The sequence below is a fragment of the Apium graveolens genome, chromosome 3 (assembly GCF_009905375.1).
Source record: "Apium graveolens cultivar Ventura chromosome 3, ASM990537v1, whole genome shotgun sequence".
In the NCBI taxonomy this organism is placed as follows: Eukaryota; Viridiplantae; Streptophyta; class Magnoliopsida; order Apiales; family Apiaceae; genus Apium; species Apium graveolens.
The window spans coordinates 1041190-1064351 of NC_133649.1; the positions used below are offsets into that span (position 1 = coordinate 1041190).

The window sequence follows — 23162 nt, forward strand, 5'->3', positions numbered from 1 at the left end:
TTTTCTCTTTCCCTTTTCCAACAGCTCATCTTGCTCCATCTCAAGTTCATATGTCTTCAAAATTCCATATAATCTTTCAAGTGTGAAGTCCTTATAATCTTGAGAATTTATTAGAGAAACAGTCATAGGCTTCCATTCCTTTGGTAGAGACCTTAGAAACTTTAAATTGGAGTCCTTGACTTGGTACACTCTCCCGTACAGCTTCAATCCATTCAACAGTTTCTGAAATCTGTTGAAGGTATCATTCAATAATTCTCCTTCTTCATAGTGAAAATATTCATACTGTTAAATAAGAAGCTGCATTTTATTTTCTCTAACTTGCTCAGTACCTTCACAGATAAGCTGCACAGTATCCCAAATTTCCTTAGCAGTTTGGCTGTTGATGACATTGTCAAACATATCTTGATCCGGGCCATTAAACAGAATGTTCATGGCTTTCTTGTCCTTGTGAACCTCTTCAATATCTTCAACAGTCCATTCTGCCTTTGGCTTGGGAATAGACTGTCCAACAGCAACTGTTGCAGTAGCAGCTGTGGCCACCTTGTGTGGGATGTGAGGACCATTTTCAATGCAGTTGATGTAGCTTTCATCTTGAGAGAGAAGATGTAATTGCATCTTCACTTTCCAGTGATGATAGTTATCTCTTTCCAGGATTGGAATCTTTACACCAATATCCTTCTTACTTATGATGTTAGCAGAATAGATCTTTAAACTCTTTGTATGTTAAGAGCTCGCTCTGATACCAATTGTTATTCCCAATGGACTAACAATGAGATTTACAGAAGGGGGTTGAATGTAAATCTCAAAACTTTTTCAAGTTTTGAGCAGTTTCTAAGGCTAAGTGTTTTTGAGAACAAGTGTGTGAATTGCTTGGAGCTAATACAGACAGATATATATTCAAACACAAATATAAAGAACACAAAGAACTTAAAAACTTTTCTGGTGGATTTGTTGTTCCACCAGAGATGTGTTATTTCAGAAAATCTGTGATTCAAAGAATTAAATCACAGCTGCTTCCTAGTACAAACTAGATGATTTTCTCTCTGGATATTTCTAAACAGCTCAGGAAAATTCTTATCTAATTACTAGCTTCTACTTGGTTTATATATCACCAAGTTTACAAGTGAAGACAAAACTGTAAAATACAATTAAAAAGGCTCTTCACATGTTTCTTCTTCATTTCTCTATCCAATGCAATCTAGGATAATCTGTGAATCTTTGAATACTTCCTTGTTTGCACCAGAATGGAAATGCTGCATTTTCTTGATTCCTCCAAGAGGCTTCCACATTCCAGTTTGTCTCTGTCAACCCATGTGCCTCTGTCAGCTTATGAATTGTCAATATCAACTGCTAATGAACTAAGCATCCGTTGAAGCTTTCATCCGTTGATGCCTTATTAGTTAAGGCTTTATCCGTTGAAGCTTTATCCGTTGATGCATTATCAGTTGAAGTCTTTATCCGTTGAAGCACTTATCCGTTGATGGATATTATCCGTTGAAGCATTAGAGACATCCGTTGAAGCTTTGTTTCTTATCCGTTGAAGGTCTTCAATATCAGTTGATACTTCTTCACTTATACAAAATTACAAGGCATGAAATATTTACAATTAGCCCTCCTATTTGCATATCCACTAGTATTCAACATGACTGATACTTTCCTACAACATCTAAGAATTACAACTTGAATCCAGAGAATGAAATGTGCTACAATACTAAACTTATTGCTAAGTAAAGCTACTCCTTCAACGGATAGCCAAGATGGTCTTATCCGTTGAGGCTACAAACACTAGATTTCTACTTAAGTGTTTTGTTTAACTTATCATCAAACTAATACACATATTCCTAACAACACTGCATGCTATACTCAAAACAGATATCTAATTAACAAGAATCTTGGAAAATCACCCTACTCAATCTTATCTAATAGGAAGCCTATTGTGAAGCATTTTCATGTTTTTGGAAGCAAATGTTATGTTTTGAAAGACAAATCTGAATATGTGGGAAAATTTGATTATAAGTTTTTGAAACATTTTTTCTGGGATAATCATTGGAAAGAACTGCCTACAAAGTCTATGTGCTTGAACAAAAGAAAATTATGGAAAGCACAAATGTGACCTTTGATGATGACAAACGTCCGGGCTTGGAATGCCTTGATGATAATGAAGCTGAAGCACTTAAATTTGAAAATCTCAACATTGATAGTGATTCTGAAGATGAAGCCGAAGTCAACACAAGCAACAGAATGGATGAAAAGTCAATTGAACAAGTGAATCATGAGAATGGAGGCTCATTTCAAACACCTGAATTTGATAGCACAAACTTGGGGTGAGAAATGGGAGAAAGTTTTGCAAGTCATGCCAATGATAAAGAAGATGCAGAAAACTCAAGTCAACAAACTCACTCCAGGAAATGGGATATAAGTCACACAAGAGAAGCTATTATTGGTGATCCAAATGCTGGAGTGAGGACTAAAAGTGCAACCGCTAGTGGATGTCTACATGCATCCTTTCTGTCACAAGTTGAGCCTAAGAAAACTGAGGAAACTTTACTTGATCCTGATTGGATATGTGTTATGTAAGAGGAGTTAAATCAGTTTGAAAGGAAACAAGTTTGGAAGTTGGTTCCTGCACCAAAGAACAGAAGTGTAATTATAACAAAATGGATGAAAATGGGATTGTCACAAGAAATAAAGCAAGGTTGGTTACAAAAGGCTACTCACAGGAAGAAAAAAATGATTATGATGAAACTTTTGCTCCAGTTGCAAAAATTGAAGTAATAAAAATCTTCCTTGCATTTGCTACACACTCAAACTTTAAGGTGTATCAAATAGATGTAAAGAGTGTATTCCTGAATGGTGAGCTAGAAGAAGAAGTTTATGTGCAACATCATCCGCCTGGCTTTGAAGATCCTAAATTTCCAGATTTTGTCTACCAACTTCTAAAGGCTCTCTGTGGATTAAACAAACACCCAGAGCATGGTATGATACACTGTCAGAATTTCTAATTAAATATGGATTCACTAGAGGAACTATTGATAAGACTCTCTTCTGTAAGCAACATGGTGGTGATATGATCCTAGTTAAGATCTATGTGGATGATATCATTTTTGGCTCTATTAATGAAAAGTTATGTCAAAGATTCTCAAAACTCATGCAGAGTGAATATGAAATGAGTATGATGGGAGAGTTAAGTTATTTTCTTGTACTTCAAGTCAGTCAAAGAAGTGATGGAATCTTTGTTAGGTCACACACACTGTAGAAGGGGGTTGAATACAGTATTTACTACAATCAAATCGTATATAAGAACTCAAATAACAGATAACAGATTTTATTCAACACAATAAACTCTGTTACAATATGGAACTGTTCTCTCTCAATGATGAACAAATTATCACGAGAGCTGCTAGGGTTACAAAGAATAATAACTTCAATTTCGATAACACCTTTAGTGTAAACCCTATGTCCGTGTTTATATAGTACACAGTTACAAGATAAATTTTAATTGATATGGAATATAATTCAGCTTCCTAAAATATATCAACTAGTTATCTTTTCTTTTAAGTATTCTATTCTTCATAGAATTCCTTCTTCATGCATATTTTTTCTTGCGTTTGTCTTGATCTTCTTTCCTTTCAATCAGCCGCCTGCCTTATCTGAAAGTCTCCTTAAGTCCTGATATTATCTCCTGATAAATATCTTCTGATATCTTAAGTTCTGACTTCAGTATAAGTATTGATTTCCAGTTAAGTACTGATTTGTCTTGTTAGTTAAGATTTGAAAAACTAAACACAAATCATCTTTATACATGACATTATCAAATATATCTAACAATCTCCCTAACTTGTAAATTAGCATAATAAACAAGTTCAACATATATTTGATGATGTCAAAAATAATAAGTACAAATGCATGAGAATTTGACTATATAACTACAACTTACAGTCCTTTCAGCTTTACCATCCTTAAGATTTGATATCAGCTTCAGTCTGTATATTCTTCAAAATTTAAGCAGTTGTAGATCTTCGACTTGACTTCAATTTCTGATCTCTTTGATATCAGGAGTTGTTCTGAGATAGTTCTTCAACAAACATCTCTCAGCATATTCAAGTTCATTGACCATCCTCCTTTTTGCATCTTTTAATTCAGTTGTATCTTCACTAGTTTAAAAAATAGCTGCTTCGAGATCATTTATCTTAGCTTTTCTTATCTCCTGATCTAGTATGATCAGACATGCCTTGTCAGACTCTAGATTGAATTCCACAGCCTTATAACTCAGAAAAGTAGTTATAATCTTAGCAGAGTTAGGCTTCATTTCGACAATATCACCTTTGTGATCTCTTTACTTAGGACAGTTTGTGTTGTCAGACTTTACAGAGTAAAGCTTCTTCTGTCTTTGAATTTGTGACTTTAAATATCCTGCAACACTATTTGTTAATCTGTTTCTCACTTGAAGTAGGAATAGAACATACTCCAGTTCTTCAAAATACTTCAGTGGTATAGCATTTTGCCTAATATGGTTACCCTTCCATCTGTCATAAAATATAACAAGATATGTTCTTTCAAGAAGGTATGGTAAACCATTTGTACATATTCAAGTCGATTCAATCTTTCAGGAGTTGCTCCAACACCTGGTCCACTTAAGGAAGTTGGATCATTGGTAGTGTTGTGTACTCTTCTTTCATCAGAACTACCCAATCCAGATTTATCTCTTGCTTCCTTTCCTGTAACAACTCTTGCTTCAAAACCACTTGTTGCAGTCTTTAAAGGTTGAGTCTGTTTAGCTTTGGTGAATCCTAGTAGGAGTATCTTCGAAGGTTTAACATGAGCAATGTCAGAGGTTTCCTTTTCCTTATCTTCTGATATCAAGTCAACTTGAGCTATGTCAGAGGTTGCTTGCTTCACTGTCATATCAGAACTTACTACATCTTGACTCCGAACAACATGAGCCATGTCAGAGGTTGTTTGAAAAATCTTCTTCTGCATCACAGTAAGACTAGCATCTTCTTCATCATCAGTTATTTCTTCATCCATGAATGGCATATAAACCTTTACAGGTTCATCAACTTTTTCTTTGCCCTTGGACCTTGGATCAATTTCCACTTGTGATTTGGCTTTGGTTGCCTCAGAATTTGTTCTTTCCTTTATCACAATACCCTTAGGCTTTGGAAATCTCTTTTCAACAACATAAGCTTTAGATTTTATCTTGACACCTTCTGCTTTGAGTCTAGCTTCCTCTTCCTTTGGACTCTCAAAGTCCATTCCCGGATTTTTTTTAAGAAATAACTCTCTTGAAATTTCTTCATCAAGTTCCAGATGTTCACCAGAACTTATTCTTTTACCAGTATCAGAACTTATTTTTCTCCCAGTATTAGAACTTGTTCCTTGACTTGTAATTCTAGCTTTACTTGATGAAAATTCTTTGCTTTGACCTTGACCTCTACCCTTATCAGAGTTTCCCTAGTCATCATTTCCATCATCCTTTCCCTTTAGTGTCTGAATAGATTTGCATTTGGAATTAATCACTTTCTCCCCCTTTTTGGCATCAGCTGGTAATAGAAGAGAGACAAGCAATTCCACTGAGGATTGGATCTCATTGAGTTGAGTTTGATGAGAAACTTGATTCTTTAAAAGTTCATCAATCTGAGTTGTTGCTTCTCCTGAGTTTTCTCAATGTTGGAAATTCTGTCAAAGGCTGGCTTGAAAAATCTGTTCTTTTCAAGTTTCACATTCATATCTTTCTGGATCAAGGTTTCTTGAATTTTATTCACCTTGGAATGAGTTGTTGAGTGTTGACCTTGAAGGTGCCTAGTACTCAATGCAGTAACTCTCAGATGTGCCTTAAAATCATCATTTAACAGCATTTCATCAGCTTTTGCCAGATGCTCAGCAAGAATCTTTTCAGAAGGAACAAAACTAACGATGTTCCATTCCTTAGTCCACTCCTTTCCTCTAGGAGTTTCACTCCAAGGTACCGGTGCTTCCTTAACAAACTTCTTGATTAGATCAGCTTTATTAACTGTTTGTTGAGGTGCATGTCTTGATGGACCAGCTGCATCAGCATTTAAATTGGTAGTAGCTTCACCAGTAGTTTCCTCACTGGCAGCATCAGAACTTGTAGATCCTGCAGTATCAGCATCCTCTGATAAAATAGCAGTATGTGAGGCTATAGAGGCTTCAACATCTTCCTCTAAATTCTGATATGCAGCCAGGTTCTGATCAACATCCAAAATTGGTGTTGTTGATGGAGTTGAATTGGTGGAGCTTCCAAGTACAAAACCTCAGGCACAATCAAGTTATGAATATCAATTTCAGCACTTGTATCAGGTTCTTCAGTATGTACTGGATCAACTATAGGTGACATAGGAGGTGTAGATATTCTGTCTTGAGCAGTTTCTGGTTGTGCAGAAGGAAGTGATTCAATAACAATTGGTTCTTTTGAGATCAGAGATTCCTGATCCCCTTCCTTAGCTGCTTCCACTACATCCTCTGAATCTGACTCAACTATGTCCTTGTGAGCTCTCTGTTTCTTCAATTTCTTCAAAGGTGGAGACACTGAAGGATCTTTATCATCAGATTTTAACTTTCTAAGCCTTTTGAGGGGCCTAGAACTCCCAGTTACAGTATCTTTCTGAGAAGTGATCTTCTCAGCTTCTACAACAATAGGTTCTGATATGGGAACCTGTTCCTCTGTGTCTGATTCATCTCTCAGAATCATTCTCCTCCTCTTCTGTTTAGACTGAGGCACAACCTTTGTCCTCTTTGGTTTGGAAGATGAAGGCTGCACAGTATGTGCTGAAGGTTGAGGTTGGGAAGTCTGAGGTGTTTGTGTAGAAGTGGTAGGTGCTGATGGTTGAGGTTCGGATGGTTGGACATCAGGATATAGTTCAATGTATTTAACTGGATCATAAGTTATTAAGGCTTGTTTGACAGATAAAGGAACTTGGAGGGGTCTTAACACAGCCTTCTTATTATCAGTAGATAATAAGTCATTAAAAGCTCTTTTAGCTAGTCTGAATGATGAAATTAATTCAGTAGTTGATTGAGGCTTATCATCACAACAAAAACTATATATAAGCTGACAGAATTTAGCAAAATAAACAGTATTTTTGTCTTCTGTCATCCTATCCCCAATGAAACCTAAGACAACACTTGCATAATCAAAATCAGTTTGATTAATGAGATCATACCCGATTTGTTGGCTGAATATGGGGATTGCATCAAAATTAGAATATTTGTTTGCAAAAGCCTTGGTTATGCAGTCAAAGAAGAAACTCCATTCCCTCCTTATGTAAGATCTCTTCAACTGACCCAGCTTTGCCAAAGTCCTCTCATACCCCAGACTAGCCATCATATTTTGAAGAACTGCCTCCTCAACAGTAGAATAAACACAGTTCTCAGGCAGCTGCAGTGCTTGTTGAACCGTAGCCAATGTCACGACATGCTCATCCTCCCCTGATGAAAAAATAATACTTGGGGACCCTTGAGCACCACCATCATCATATACTCCGCTTCTACAGAATTCCAGCACTTGAGTACCAGAGACTTCATTCGGTTCGGTCAGAGCGTACCCAATATCAGAACTAGTAAGAAAGTCCTGAATGAAGTGAAGTTCTGAGAGAAAAACAACTTCAGAAAATAAGAGAGAGGGAGAGAAGGAGAGAGAGAGGGAGAGTAAAAGAGATTTAGAATAGAAAAGTAAGTAAAAGATTAGAAAATCTTTTATCTCTCATATATATACTTTCTCCACTCAACAATTATATTTTTGAAGCATGGGATACACTTTACACCTGGCACCATGTGTACAGTCAGTAAATGGTTAGAACAAGAGTTAATGGGCACGTAAAATAAGCAATAATTACCGTGCACATGCAGTTTTTCAGGACATACACGTTAACCACTAACCCATAATGATTATGGCTGTTATCTCACATAAACCAATATTCTGTAAAAATATAATCGTTCAAGTAATGACAAAAAATAAACCAAGTAAATAAATACTGTCACGTCAGCATCAGAACTTGATTATTATCAGGATTTAAAAGTCATCAGAATATGGCTCCTTAACTCAAAAAGTGAATGTTTATTCCTGTAATTCTTCACACAAATACTGATATGTGTACTTCAGAACTTAATTATCAGAACTTCTATTAGAACTTGTCCTCAGAATTTATGCAACTGACACTTAAACTGTTCATCTAAAACAACATTTATCACCACATTAATTTTCATCATTCATATAGAGTGTAAGTGTGTGCATTAAGATAAATATCAGACAAAGAGTAAAGTCTGATTCACTTCAGTACATCTTAGAAATAAGGCATAACTAAGAACTTTGCTCAAAATCTGTCATTTTTCTGAAGTCTACTGTAGAATGAGTTCATGCATGAGTCCACCTCAACTGTTTTGTGCTCATTTTATGCATCTTTTGAAATTCCATTTTACAGTGGCTTCTCAGTGTAAGTGAGTCACGACTTCTTATCAGAATTTATGCTGTTATCAGAGTATTTCTCCAGTAATCATAGAGTGTGAAAAGTCACCAAGAAATTTTTTATTTTGCCTTTATAATGCATATTACTTAATACTAACAATGCACTTGGGTCTTCCCTTCCACATTTTTACTCCAGATCTCAAAGAAGTACCTGATATTTATTTATTTTTCTTTTTTTTTCTTTTGATAAGTGAGGCTTATCAGCACTTAGTACATCCATCAGATTTACTAACATCAGAACTTAACAGATAAGAAGCACTATTCTAGTTTTTGACTTAGTAATAAGATACACAAAGTAAACTTAACTTAGCTCAATATCAGAATTTGCTTGTGTTAAAAGATTTCCACATAAACAATTACTTCATACATGGGATCTTTAGTATATTCAAGACTACTAGGTCAGCATCTAGCAAAGTTATCCTCACTGGATTGAATAGTCACAGAAACATTCATATCACTATCAGAGTTTAGAAATTCACATCAGACAACAATCAGCACTTATACAAATTTCAATTTAAGCACAGAATACACAAAGATAGTAATATCTGTAAATACTGATCATAAAGTCTGATGTATCAGGACAGAAACTAAGCAGATTTAGAGAAAGAACCTGAAACCATTCCAAGTTCATTTACCAATCTTGTAAAAGAAACTTCACACAGTGGTTTTGTGAAGATATTTGCTAGTTGTTGATCTGTTGGAATAAAATGCAATTCCATTGTACCTCCATCCACAAGTTCCCTTATGAAGTGGTACCTAATGCTGATGTGCTTTGTCATTGAGTGTTGAACTGGATTACCTGTCATAACAATAGCACTTTGATTATCACACTAAATAGAGATTTTAGAAAATTCTAACCCATAATCCAGTAACTGATTCTTCATCCAAAGAATCTGTGCACAACAGCTTCCTGCAGCAATGTATTCTGCTTCTGCAGTTGATGTAGAAATTGACTTCTGTTTCTTGCTAAACCAAGAAACCAATCTGCCTCCAAGAAATTGGCAGCTTCCACTTGTGCTTTTCCTATCAATTTTGCATCCTGCAAAATCTGCATCTGAGTAACCTATTAGCTTAAAGTCTGATTCTCTAGGATACCACAATCCCAGATCAGTTGTACCCTTAAGGTACTTGAAAATTCTTTTCACAGCTGTTAAGTGAGGTTCTTTTGGATCTGCTTGAAATCTTGTACAAAGACAGGTGGCATACATGATATCAGGTCTACTTGCAGTTAGATAGAGTAATGAGCCAATCATACCTCTATAATCAGTACTCTACTAATTTACCAGTATCCTTATCCAATTTTGTTGCAGTGGACATAAGAGTGGATGCATAAGAACAATCTTGCATTCCAAACTTCTTCAACAAATTTCTGGTGTACTTAGATTGACAAATAAAAGTTCCTTCTTCATTCTGCTTGACTTGAAGGCCCAGAAAATAGTTAAGTTCTCCCATCATACTCATTTGATATCTTGATTGCATCAGTTTGGCAAACTTCTAACAAAGTCTGTCATTTGTAGAACCAAAAATGATATCATCAACATATATCTGCACCAAAAGTAAGTCATTTCCATGGTTGAGGTAGAACAATGTTTTGTCAATAGTCCCTCTGTTAAATCCACTTTCCAAAAGAAACTGAGCTAAAGTCTCATACCATGCTCTTGGAGCTTGCTTAAGGCCATAAAGTGCTTTATCAAGCCTGTAGACATGATTGGGAAATTTGGGATCTACAAAGCCTGGAGGTTGTTCAACATATACCTCTTCTTCCAATTCTCCATTGAGAAAAGCACTTTTCACATCCATTTGAAAGACTTTAAACTTATCGTGAGCAGTATAAGCCAAAAATATCCTTATGGCTTCCAATCTAGCAACTGGTGTAAATGTTTCATCATAATCAATTCCCTCCTGTTGAGAGTATCCTTTTGCAACCAGCCTTGCTTTATTTACTTGTAATTATGCCATCACTGTCAGTTTTGTTTCTGAACACCCACTTTGTACCAACAACAGATCTGTTCTTTGGTCTTGGCACTAGGGTCCAGACTTTATTTCTTTCAAATTCATTTAACTTTTCCTGCATTGCTTGCACCCAATCAGCATCTTGAAGAGCTTCTTCCACTTTCTTTGGTTCAGTCTGAGAAAGAAAAGAATGATAGAGACATTCATTTGATGTAGCTGTTCTATTTCTGACACCTGCATCAGGATTTCCAATAATTAAGTCAGGTGTATGTGCTTTTGTCCACTTTCTTACAGATGGAAGGTTATCTCTAGAACTGGATGCTCCCCCATGATCCATGCTGTCTCTATCAACATTTTCTGATAATCCCCCTGAAATTATGCTCTCTGAGTTGGATCCTTCAGAATTTGAGTTTCCAGAACTTGGCTCATCAGAACTTGATGAAACAGAAATTGAAGAGCCTGTTGTAGGTTCTGATGCTTCTTGAGTTGTGGTTGGATCTTCAGTATGTTCCCCCTGCACAGGTGCATTTTCCTTAGGCGTAGTGACCACAGTTTCAATAACATCAGAGTTTAATCCATCAGAGTTTACTGTATCAGGATTTAGACTGTCAGGATTTACAGAATCAGAATTTAAAACTTCATTTTCGAATCTCAGCTGATCATGATCATTGAAATCTTCAAGTCCAGTAATCTTCTTATCATCAAAAGAGACATTGATAGATTCCATGACAACCTTTGTTCTTAAATTGTAGACTCTGAAGGCTTTTGTGGAAAGTGGATATCCAACAAAAATTCCTTCATCAGCTTTAAGATCAAATTTGGATAGCTGTTCAGGATGAGTCTTAAGAACAAAACATTTGCATCTAAATACGTTAAAATACTTCAGATTTGGCTTCTTTTTCTTCACCATCTCATATGGTGTTTTTCCATACTTGTTAATAAGTGTTGCATTCTGAGTAAAATAAGCAGTCTGCACAGCTTCAGCCCAAAAATAGGTTGGTAACTTTGCTTCATCAAGCATAGTTCGTACAGCTTCAATAAGAGTTCTATTCTTCCTTTCAACAACTCCATTTTGCTGTGGAGTTCCAGGAGCAGAAAATTCCTGCTTTATTCCATGGTTTTTGCAGAACTCTTCCATAATCAAATTCTTGAACTCAGTGCCATTATCACTCCTTATGATTTTCACAGAGTTTTTGACCAATTTATCCAGTTGTTTGACATGATCAATCAAGATAGATGCAATTTCACTTTTTGTGTGCAAGAAATACACCCATATGTATCTGGAGAACTCATCCACTATGACCATAACATACTTCTTCTTTGCAATAGACATGACATTTACTGGACCAAATAGATCAACATGTAGTAGGTGATAAGGCTCAAGAATTGATGATTCAGTCTTGCTCTTGAATGAAGATTTTCTTTATTTTGCCTTCTGACATGAATCACAAAGGCCATCAGGAGCAAATACTGATTTTAGCAGTCCTCTCACAAGATCTTTCTTGACTAGTTCATTTATATTGTTAAAATTTAAATGAGAGAGTTTCTTGTGCCAATTCCAGCTTTCTTCAATTGATGCTCTACGCAACAGACAGATTGAAGAACCATCAGTACTTGTTGAAAGCTTGGCTTCATAAATGTTACCATGCCTGTATCTCTTCAGAACAACTTTTCCTGTAGATTTGCTTACAATATCACAGTGTTCTTCAAAGAAATCCATATGATAACCTCTGTCACAGATTTGACTAACACTCAACAGATTGTGTTTAAGTCCTGAGACCAGAGCTACTTTTTCAATGATGACATTCCCCAGATTGATATTGCCATATCCCAAAGTTTTTCCCATATTGCCATCTCCATAAGAAACACCTGGGCCAGCTTTCTCCACAAAGTCTGATAGCAGGGCTTTATTTCCAGTCGTATGTCCTGAACATCCACTGTCCAGAACTATGATGTTCTTCTTGTTGCCCTGCAATCACAAAGACCACTAATGATTAGTTTTAAGGACCCAGACTTGCTTGGATCCTTTGGCCTTATTAAGTTTGTTAACATTTGCAGCGGATTTAGCATCAGAGTTTATGTTAACATTTTTTTTATCAGAATTTACACTATCAGACTTTGAATCAGAACTTACATTAGAAGTAACAATGCTAACTTTCTTTAAAGAAGGTTTTATTTGATAATAATCATAGTACAAACTATGATATTCCTTACAAGTATAAATGGAATGTCATAAACTACCACAATGAAAACAAGGATTTTGTGGCCTATATCTAACAGACTGACTCTTAACTCCTGATTTTAAGGGTAAGGAGTTTATGTTCTTATTCTTCCTGCAAAAAGAAGCCAGATGATTAGAATTTCCACAGTTATGACATGTTTTTCTAGGAGCATTAGGAACAGGCTTATAATTGTTACTTTTGTTCACACCTTCCTTTCCATTCCTATTTTTCCTAGGTGGCTTTACCTTATTTACATTTTTAACCTCTTTCAGCTTATGCTTAAGCTGCTTCTTAGTCATTAAGCCTATGTTAACTTCAGTTGGCTTATCCTGTTTAGGTTTGTCAGAAGTTAATTTTTCCTTAACTTCTGATTTCTCAGTTTCAGTCTTTGCAGTTACAGACTTAACAGGATTACCTTTGGTTTTTGTTTAACAACTATAAGCTCATTTTCTACAGTTCCCTTACTGTTCTTATCATCTCCATAACCTAAGCCCTCTTTCCAGTTTCCACTACTAAGAATAACCTGAGTTGTTCTACCAGAGTTAGTCCAAGTCCTGATAATTTCTCTTTCCTTTTCTAACTCGGTTTTTAGAGATTCATTCATTTTTAGCACTTCATCCCTAACATAAAAGGCATCATCTCTATCTTTCCGAGTTTGATGGAACACGACTAACTCTTTTTCTAAATAATCATTCCTCTTTTTATAAGCAAGATTTTTAGAAGTTAATCTTTCACATGTTAAAGTTTGATCTTTATAACTAATGAACATGGTTTTAAGATATCTTCCCAACTCAGTAATATCATCAGTATGAAAGGCATAAGTAGTTTGAGGTACCTTTAAGTCAGCAGTATCAGAACTGCTATCAGCATTTGCCATCAAGGCATAGTTTTCCTCATCCTCAGAATCTGAAGCATCTGACCAGCTTTTCTTCTTTGTGACAAGAGCCTTGCCTTTGTCACTCTTCCCTTTTCTGCAATCAGGAGATATGTGGCCTTTCTCACCACAGTTGTAGCATTTAACATTTGAGTAATCTCCTCTGTCAGACTTTCCTCCTTTGCCTTCAAATTTTCTGAAACCTTTCTTATCAGAACTTGCACCTTTCCTGGAAAACTTCTGTCCTCTCCTGAATTTCCTGTATGCAATCTTTGTGATTCCTTTCACCATAAGAGCACACAGCTTCATCATCTCTTCATCAGGGTCGATCTCAGGTATACTTTCAGTATCTGAGTCATCATCACTATCATAACTCGATGACTCAGTATCAGACTTTCTGATGAGAGCCTTTCCCTTGCCTTTCTTTGAGGCAGCTTCTTTGGGAATTTCCTCCTCAGCCACAAAAACAACTGTCCTTGACTTTCTTCCATTCCTCTTGCTTCTTTGTTCCATCTCAAGTTCACGAGTCTTGAGCATCCCATAAATTTCATCAAGAGTTGTTTCATCAAGATTATAGTTGTCTCTTATTATTGTGGCCTTCAAATCCCATCTTTCAGGAAGAGCTAACGGGAATTTAAGATTTGAATCTTCAATATCATACTCTTTGTCAACTAGTGACAAATCATTCAAGAGTTTGACAAATCTGTCATATAAATCAGTTAATGACTCATCAGGCTTTGAGTCAAAGTGCTCATACTCTTGAGTGTGTATAGTCTTCCTGTTCTTCTTGATTGAATCAGTTCCCTGACACCTTATTTCCAAAGCATCCCATATCTCTTTTGCAGTCTTGCATTGAATTACCCTGTTTGACATGACATTATCAATGGCACTATGCAGCAAGTGTCTTACCTTTGCATCCTTTGCAATCGATGAGATATCTTCAGCAGTGTAATCACTTTTCTCCTTTGGTACAGACTTTAATGGCTGACCTGCAACTTCCACAGAGAGTTTGGTTGGCATATGTGGTCCTTCATAAATCCTGTCGAGATATTCTGGATCTGTAGCTTCCAGAAACATAACCATCTTCACTTTCCATATGGAATACTCAGAAGGTCTCAATATGGGAACTCTTATAGTCTCATATCGACTATGAGTTATGGTTTTTGGAGGTTCTTCAGTTTTGGTAGGCTTGGTTGGAGTTTCTTCTTTAGACATAATTGTTTTTGGATCTTAAACTGTATGTGTGTTAACAGATCGCTCTGATACCACTTGTTAGGTCACACACACTGTAGAAGGGGGTTGAATACAGTGTTTACTACAATCAAATCGAATATAAGAACTCAAGTAACAGAAAACAAATTTTATTTAACACAATAAACTCTGTTACAATATGGAACTGTTCTCTCTCAATGATGAACAAATTATCACGAGAGCTGTTAGGGTTACAAAGAATAATAACTTCGATTTCGATAACACCTTTAGTGTAAACCCTATGTCTGTGTTTATATAGTACACATTTACAAGATAAATTCGAATTGATATGGAATATAATTATGCATCCTAAAATATATCAACTAGTTATCTTTTCTTCCAAGTATTCTATTCTTCATAGAATTCCTTCTTCATGCATATTTCTTCTTACGTTTGTCTTGATCTTCTTTCCTTTCAATCAGCCGCTTACCTTATCTGAAAGTCTCCTTAAGTCCTGATATTATCTCATGATAAATATCTTCTGATATCTTAAGTTCTGACTTTAGTATAAGTACTGATTTTCAGTTAAGTACTGATTTGTCCTGTTAGTTAAAATCTGAAAAACTAAACATAAATCATCTTTAGACATGACATTATTAAATATATCTAACAATCTTCATCAGCCAAACCAAGTATGTTAAATATCTATTGAAGAAGTTTAGTATGATTGATTGTTCACCTGCATCAACACCTATGTCTATAGCTAAAAAGTTGGATGACGATAAGAAAAGGTGTAAACATTTTAGGTTATAGAGGAATGATTGGATATTTGCTATATTTGACTGCTGGTATCTAGACATCATGTTTGCAACATGTTTGTGTGCAAGATTCCAAGCCAATCCAAAGGAATTACATTTGATGGTTGTGAAGAGAATTTTCAGATACTTGAAGGGGACTCCAAACTTGGGATTATGGTATCCTAAGGGAACAAGATTTGAAGTTGTTGGATACACAGATGCAGATTTTGCTGGATGCAGGGTTGACAAGAAGAGTACTAGTGGAAGCTGTCAATTTCTTGGACAAAGACTTGTATCCTGGTATAACAAGAAACAACGGTTTGTATCAACTTCCACAACTGAGGCTGAATACATAGTTGCTGGAAGTTATTGTGCTCAAGTGCTTTGGATTAGAAATCAGCTAATGGACTATGACCTAGTGTTACACAAAATTCCAATTATGTGTGACAATAATAGTGCTATAGATGCAGGGTTGATAGGAAGAGTATTAGTGAAAGGTGTCAATTTCTTGGACAAGGACTTGTATCCCGGTATAGCAAGAAACAACAGTCTGTATCAACTTCCACAGCTGAGGTTGAATACAAACCTACAAGCATTCCTTCTATATCAAACCCTTCTCAACCACCATCACACCTTATCTCTCAACCCATTACAGCATCTCAACCCATTACAATGAATGAACTTTTGGTTGATCGACTTTTTGGCCTTGCCAACATCACACAACAACTTCTTACCACAGACACGTTGAATCAGGACTATCAAGCAATCTTGCTGTCTTACAAAACTGATGTTGAAGAGCAACAACAAAAGATTGTGAATGAAGCTGAGGAGGATGGAAATGTAAATGCTTGGTTAAGTAAGGACTTTAGATTGAGCATGGATGAGGTCTTGACAAGATTTAGGGAAGAATATGTCACCATTTTGGGAAGCAATGCCAAGGCCCTCACTCGACAGGAAGTCTATGATGCTATGACAGAAGTCTACAAAGCTCAACTTAAAGCTTTTCATCTCATGAGCAAAGCACTTCAACAGACTCTGGAGAGCCATCAAGATAGGATAAAAAGTTGGTGAAAGACAAACTTGATGATCTTGTCCCTACTCAAGTTCAAATCAAGAATAAGTTTCAGACTTTTGCTGACCAAATGGCAAGGTTTGACATGGCTAGCATGGAGCAAAACATCAATAATCTCAAACAATCATTTGTAGCTTTGCATGAAGTTGTCCAACATCACATCACCAGTAACAATGACACAAAGGTCAAACTGGATCAACTTCATCAAGCTAGATATGAACCATCTGCTCTTTTAATGCAAGGGATCAATGAGACAGCTCAAGCTACATTTGGTACTTCTACTTCAAATTCTCACCAACCAATTTCAACATCCACAAACTCGCAAATTCAAGCTTTTCAATCTCAAATCTCCACCTTACAGTCTTCAAATGATTCATTAACAACTCAAGTCTTTCAACTCACAGCTCTGGTACAAAGTCAACAGGCTGACATCAAAACTCTGGTGGACTCCCATAAGCATCTTCAAATGCAAAATTCAGTAGCTTTGGGAGCCATCATGGGTTCTCTAAACATTCCTTTGCCTGCACTTCCAGAAGATGTTAGGCCTGAAATCCCTACACCTCTCATATTGCCTGCTAACAAGACTAAGATAGAGGCTAGGTTGCTAAGATCATTTGTCCAAGCTCAAAAAGGCAAATCCACGGAAACTGAACAACAAGTTGATGTTGGAATGGAGAGGCTACTAAAAGCAGCTGAGGGACCTAGTCTAAGCAGATAATTTGGTGAATTGCTAAAGGCTCTCAGGGCTTCTCTAAACAACAACTTCTTCACATATAAAAAAGTCTTGGACAAGACAGTAAATTCTCTAAGGGTGATCATGGTAACTGTGAATGGATTTCAAGAAAGGAGAATAGTTGTCAACATAAATGACTCTGGGGTAGATAGGTGTCCCTTAATTATCTTATAACAAGAAGGGCATCTGAACTGGACATTCTGATCAACAAAGTCAACAAAATGATTCAAGAAGACACTCTCTTGCTCAATAAATTGAAGAATGCTCAATTAGTTGTTTTCCAGAAGCATATCTACAACCAAGCAAGGGAGTGACATACATCTGCCCAACCACCAAACATTGCAAATATTTTCAAATTCTAAAGTAATGTATCATGGCAAACAAGAAGTTGATAATGAATCTGGAGACAGACTTGAAGACAAAGCAGTATAAGACTGTTGAAGATGAAGACATGATCAAGTTGTTGGGGATATATCTGAAAGATGCTGAAACCAAGTTGCCCAAAACTCAAATCAATACTAATGGTGACTTGGATGAGGATGAGCATAAAAAAGATGATCAAAAATCTTATGGCTCAAATCCAAGTCAATATACTAAGGGAACTGGCAGCAGAATAGAAGACAAGAAAAGGGATGACAAGAAAAGGGGAGATGAAAGAAGAAGGAAGAAGAAGGAAGATGGTGAAGGCATCCTTGATTGACAAGGAAATTATTGAGGTGTTATGCATTGCTTATATTATTGATAATTTTTGGGATTATTAATACAAGTTGGGTTGGGGGTTTTCTGCATCATATTTTGTGTGTGTACTCCGCATTGGTAGATTAAATCTCATATTTGTGTTTGTGTTGCTAATAACAAGTAGTATGAAGAGCCAATGTTCGAGATGGATAGGGTTGGAGGAAAGTTCGAGATTCAATTGGTATGACGGGATACGATGTTCGATTTGATGACAAGAAGATTACTAACGCGAGAATAGGCAAAGTTATGTGCAGTTTGGTGGTTGGTCGTTGCACCGTGGATCAATTTGTTTAGATTCGAGATGGAGGAAGGTGGATGATATTATCACAATTAATTCAATGTATTAATCATCTAGTTTAATTTTTTGGATGATGTTATTGTTATTCTTCAAGATGGATAATGTTATTGTTCTTCCTCAAGAGACCGAAAGATTGAGAAAGCAAGGATCATGTGACTCAACTGAAGGAAGGGCACCCATGGTGGTTGATGCACGTGATTTTATAGATGAATATACCGTTATGATAAAGAACGTAAATTTGAAGGTCACTATATGGGTTTTACTATTATTGTTCAAGGGAGGCATAAACGAAGGAAAGTTGATGTTTTGATGGTTATCGTTCGATCTGATATGGAATTTTGGGTTGATTGGGAGGATTATCGGGTTTAAACCCAATAGGTAGTATGTGTTTGGTGATACGTATCACGATTGATAATTCTATGGGTAGTCAGTTATTATTTTAATCGGGTTAGGTATGTTTTAGTACCTAAAGTTTTAGGTGGTTATATATACATAATCATATTATGTTTTCTAGAATGAGAGAAGTGTTTCTGAGATGTGGAATTAAGTATCACTCGGGATCGGATGCTTAAGTATTGTTAGGCTTAGGCATCATTGGTTGATTTGAACATCATTGAGGTAGTATATATTGATTATATTATTGATAATTATTTGAAATAATAATACAAGTTGGGGTCAGATTTTCTGCATCATATTTTGTGTGCCGTGATCGGTATTGTTTAATTCAATATCGTATATTTGTGCGTAAAATTTTGGGCCTCTATACATTCACACCAAAAAAAATTAATGTATACATATCAAATGTAACCATCATTTATTTTGAGATCATACCCTTACAAGTAATAAAAATTTTGAAAAATACGTAACCAAGGAAAACCAACCATAAGAATTGTTTAAGCCAAATAAAATGATTTTACATGCAGCAAACAACACACATACACTAGCACATTCCATTCTTTTTAAATGTATGTATAACCTAACTCGCATTTCTTAATTTTAAAAGAAACATGTAATTAAATATAATGTAACTTCAAGCAGAAGACAGAGAGTTGGTTTGACTATTCACCATGTACACATTACACATTGTTTTCATTATTTGAATACACGCCGATAGTTAAGTGAACATTAGTTATAGATAAACATCAATATTTTAAGATTCTAAAAAATTGCATCTAATATTCAAATTCTTGGACAACGATCAAATATTTTTTAAAAAAATCAAATATTTACAGTTGATATTCATTTGCCACGAATCTGTTCCCATAATAATTTAGCTAAATATAAAATTTACATTTCACAGATATTATTTATAGATTATATAGAGATATCTTGCACCTTTTATTACTTTTTACATTTAGTATAACATAGGGGGCAGTTATCATGCCCTCGGTTCTTTACATACCATCTCCTATCAAATCTTAGCTTTTGAAGATTTATCGTCTGGGTCTTTTTCAGGTATTTGTGAAGCTGTGAAATTTTGAGTTTTTTTGTTCATTTCATGTTCATGATTATGAATTTGAATACTTGTATTACTTTTATGTGTTGAATTTTTAAGTTATGTAGACAAATTAAGTGATTCTTGGATTGATCAAGATTGAATATAATAAAAATTGTACCTTTACAAACAATACACTCATTTTGTATTGCACTTGTTGCTTTGTTGAATTGTTAATTTAGATTTATTTTTTGAAGTGATAAATGATTTTGATAGCTTTGATTAGTATTAATTTATTTTTCATGGTGTATCGTTGCGTGATTGTATTTTGAATTGGAAAAATCTGTATTCGATTGTTGATTTTGAAATTTATGGTTGATGTGAATTGGTTTTGGGTGTTTAGATATGGAGCAGACAGATTTGGGCAAACTTTTTGTTGGTGGAATCTCTTGGGACACAAGTGAGGAGCGTCTCAAAGAATATTTCAGTACTTATGGTGAAGTTTTGGACACTGTGATAATGAAAGATCGAAAAACAGGGCGTGCTCGTGGTTTCGGTTTTATAATATTTGCGGATCCTATTGTCGCCGACCTAGTCATCCAAAAGAGGCATTACATTGATGGCAAGATGGTAAATATCAAATCTATCTTTATGTTCATGTTGGCTAATTTAGCAAGTGAGATTATTTCAAAAAGGGAACATGGTATGTTAATCATTGAATCTGAAACCAAATTAAGTTTAATTTTCATTGTGTATAATCAAATTAAAGTAGAGATAAATGTAGTTTAGAGGATACTAAGTTGATTTTAACTATAACTACTGTAATGATGGATGAAATTGAATCCAAATATACAAGCTATATAATACTTTTATACTTTTCGATAATCATCATTGTATCAATATATGCAAAACTTCATCTTTTTTCTTATCGTTAATGATCTTTTAATTGCATTACTTGTAGAGGTCTATTTTGTACCAATACTGAAATGATCTAAATTCTTATTATGTACTTATTTTGTTCACATATTATATATATTTTCTAGGTTGAGACCAAAAAAGCAATTTCATTGGATGCCGAAGCTAACACTATAAGTAGACACAGTGCGAGCATTCAGTGTTTTCCTGTTCCAATTCACACAAGAAAGATTTTTGTTGGAGGTTTAGCTTCCAGTGTTACTGAGAGCGAGTTTAAACTTTACTTTGAGAAATTTGGAACAGTCACTGATAGTGTAGTGATGTATGATCATGACATGCGAAGGCCAAAAGGATTTGGATTCATTACGTATGACTCAGAGGATGCAGTGGATAAAGTGTTGCTGAAAACTTTTCATGAGCTTCATGACAAAATGGTGGAAGTCAAGCGCGCAGTTCCGAAAGACCTGTCCCCTATTCCTAATAAAAACCTACCTGGTGGAGACAATTATTGTTTGGGTAGGATCGACAACTTCCTTGATAGCTACAACCAGGGATACTTGCCTCGTGCAGCTGACAAACATGGTGTTGGGATGGGTGGCAAACTGAGTCATATAACTTCTAAAAGAAATGTGTTTACTCCAATCAGTTCTAATTTTGGAATGGGTTTGAATGTTGAAGGAAAGATGGACCCGAACTTTGCTGAAAGTGCAAACTTTGGTAATAGTATCAATAATGGCAAGAGTATGAGCCTTTATTTTCATAATAATTCAAACAGATTTACTAACTCTATGGGGTTTGATGGCGAAACTGGGGGAGATTCTTCTTTTTTTAGCTCACATACTCGAAGCTTGTGGAGTAACATGGGTCCTAACACTACTAATTCAAGGAGGTATATGGGATATAAAGCTGGTACTTTTGGAGGAGTAAACTTTGAAAATACTAGGCTCGGTTGTGAATCTTCTCCGATTTTATCTACAGGCAGAGAAAGGAGAACTCTATCCAACCAGGGTGAGAATTTGGTTAATGGAGGTGTTCATAACAATTACAATTTGGATGAAGATTATGGGAGAAATATCATAACAACTGTTGCACCAACGTCATCATACGATGCGTCAACTGGTGGCTATAATGTAGTTTTTGAAGACTTACATGCTAGTAGTTCAGTATATGCAGACAACACATGTCGCATAGCAGATTCTGAGCGAGAGGAGACTGATGTTTTTGGTTATGGACTTGGTACCAGAGTGAACGATATCCAGTTCAAACATTCTCCTGATTATATTGGTGGTTATAAACAAGGAAGGAAAAAACAGAGGTAACTAATTTTGAACTTTGGAATCTCTTAGTACCATATCATGCCTAGTTTGGAATGTTTACTATAATAGTAATATTATTTGTTTACTCAAAATTTTGATTATAATATGGCGAATACGTCTATTGCCTAAGTGATAGATGCGGCATATTTAGGCATGAAATGAAAATATAGATGAGCCTGATCAGCTACTGAGGTATAATAAAAGTATAAAAGTGTACAACTCATGTGTCAATGCGTAAATTTACACCGATATTTCACAACAAGACATAATATTTACTAAATTTGACGTAATATAATTGCATGACTTATTTAATTTTCATAGAATTATCTTGTTTACTAATATCTGAATTTATATTCTCATTAACAATATTATTTTTAACTATTGTAGGAATTGACAACTAGGAGGATATTGGAAGCTCGATGATTGTATTAGCGGAAACTGGTGTAGTGGGTGAACTATATACTGCCTTGTTAGTACATTTTCATTCGAAAAGCTAAAAAGAACTCACCATATCGAGATTTATGCGATGCCTGTTTTGAGGAATTAGTTCTAAATTTTTGAAACTATAAAGGTTTTTTGTTTGGATATTTGATTTTGATTTACATTTATATGTTTTATTTTGGATTTTGACTTTTGAATGAGATTTAGAATTATGTTTGCGGTATACAATGAAAAACGCGTCGTACTGTTCCGGTGAAAAAAGATAATCTCTATATAAAAATTTAAGGCAAAAGAAGTGTACGGGTGATTTGAATTTAGGAGGCAGCAAACGATTAAAAAAATGATATCATTTTCAACACACGTGGTTCTTTTTGAAGATGACTTGGATGGGCTTTTGATTGTATCTGGGCTATCAGTAATAGCTTATAATTCGGTTATAGAAGATATAGCCTTTCCTTCATTATTCAACCCAATAACTTGGATAAGGCCCATTAAAGAACGTCAGTCACGGCCCAACTCCGACCCTTGGACTTAGAAATTACAATTCGGTTCTTTTAAAATTTGTGAATCTCGGTGGAGTTTACAATGACAAGTAATTAATATGTAGTGTGGCCTCTGTTAGGGGCGAGGATAAGTTTACAAAACATATCTTCTATATATAATAGTAGAACATGGTGATAATATTTATGAGA

General features: G+C 35.5%; 1 protein-coding gene across 1 annotated transcript; it reads left to right on the forward strand.

The window, feature by feature from the left end:
- Positions 1–19726: 19726 nt before the first annotated feature.
- On the forward strand, positions 19727–22577 carry LOC141710490 (uncharacterized). Its single transcript, XM_074513055.1, has 4 exons — positions 19727–19818; positions 20202–20428; positions 20842–22028; positions 22417–22577. Exons 2-4 carry the CDS (start codon positions 20204–20206, stop codon positions 22421–22423), a joined length of 1419 nt encoding a protein of 472 aa, XP_074369156.1. The 5' UTR covers positions 19727–19818; positions 20202–20203; the 3' UTR covers positions 22424–22577.
- The last annotated feature ends 585 nt before the right edge of the window (positions 22578–23162 follow it).

Bases quoted from the DNA above. Each gene is read 5' to 3' on its own strand.
- LOC141710490 (XM_074513055.1), top strand. From the start codon at position 20,204: ATGGAGCAGACAGATTTGGGCAAACTTTTTGTTGGTGGAATCTCTTGG. The intron at 20,429-20,841 runs GTAAATATCAAA...TATATTTTCTAG, and splicing joins ATTACATTGATGGCAAGATG to GTTGAGACCAAAAAAGCAAT.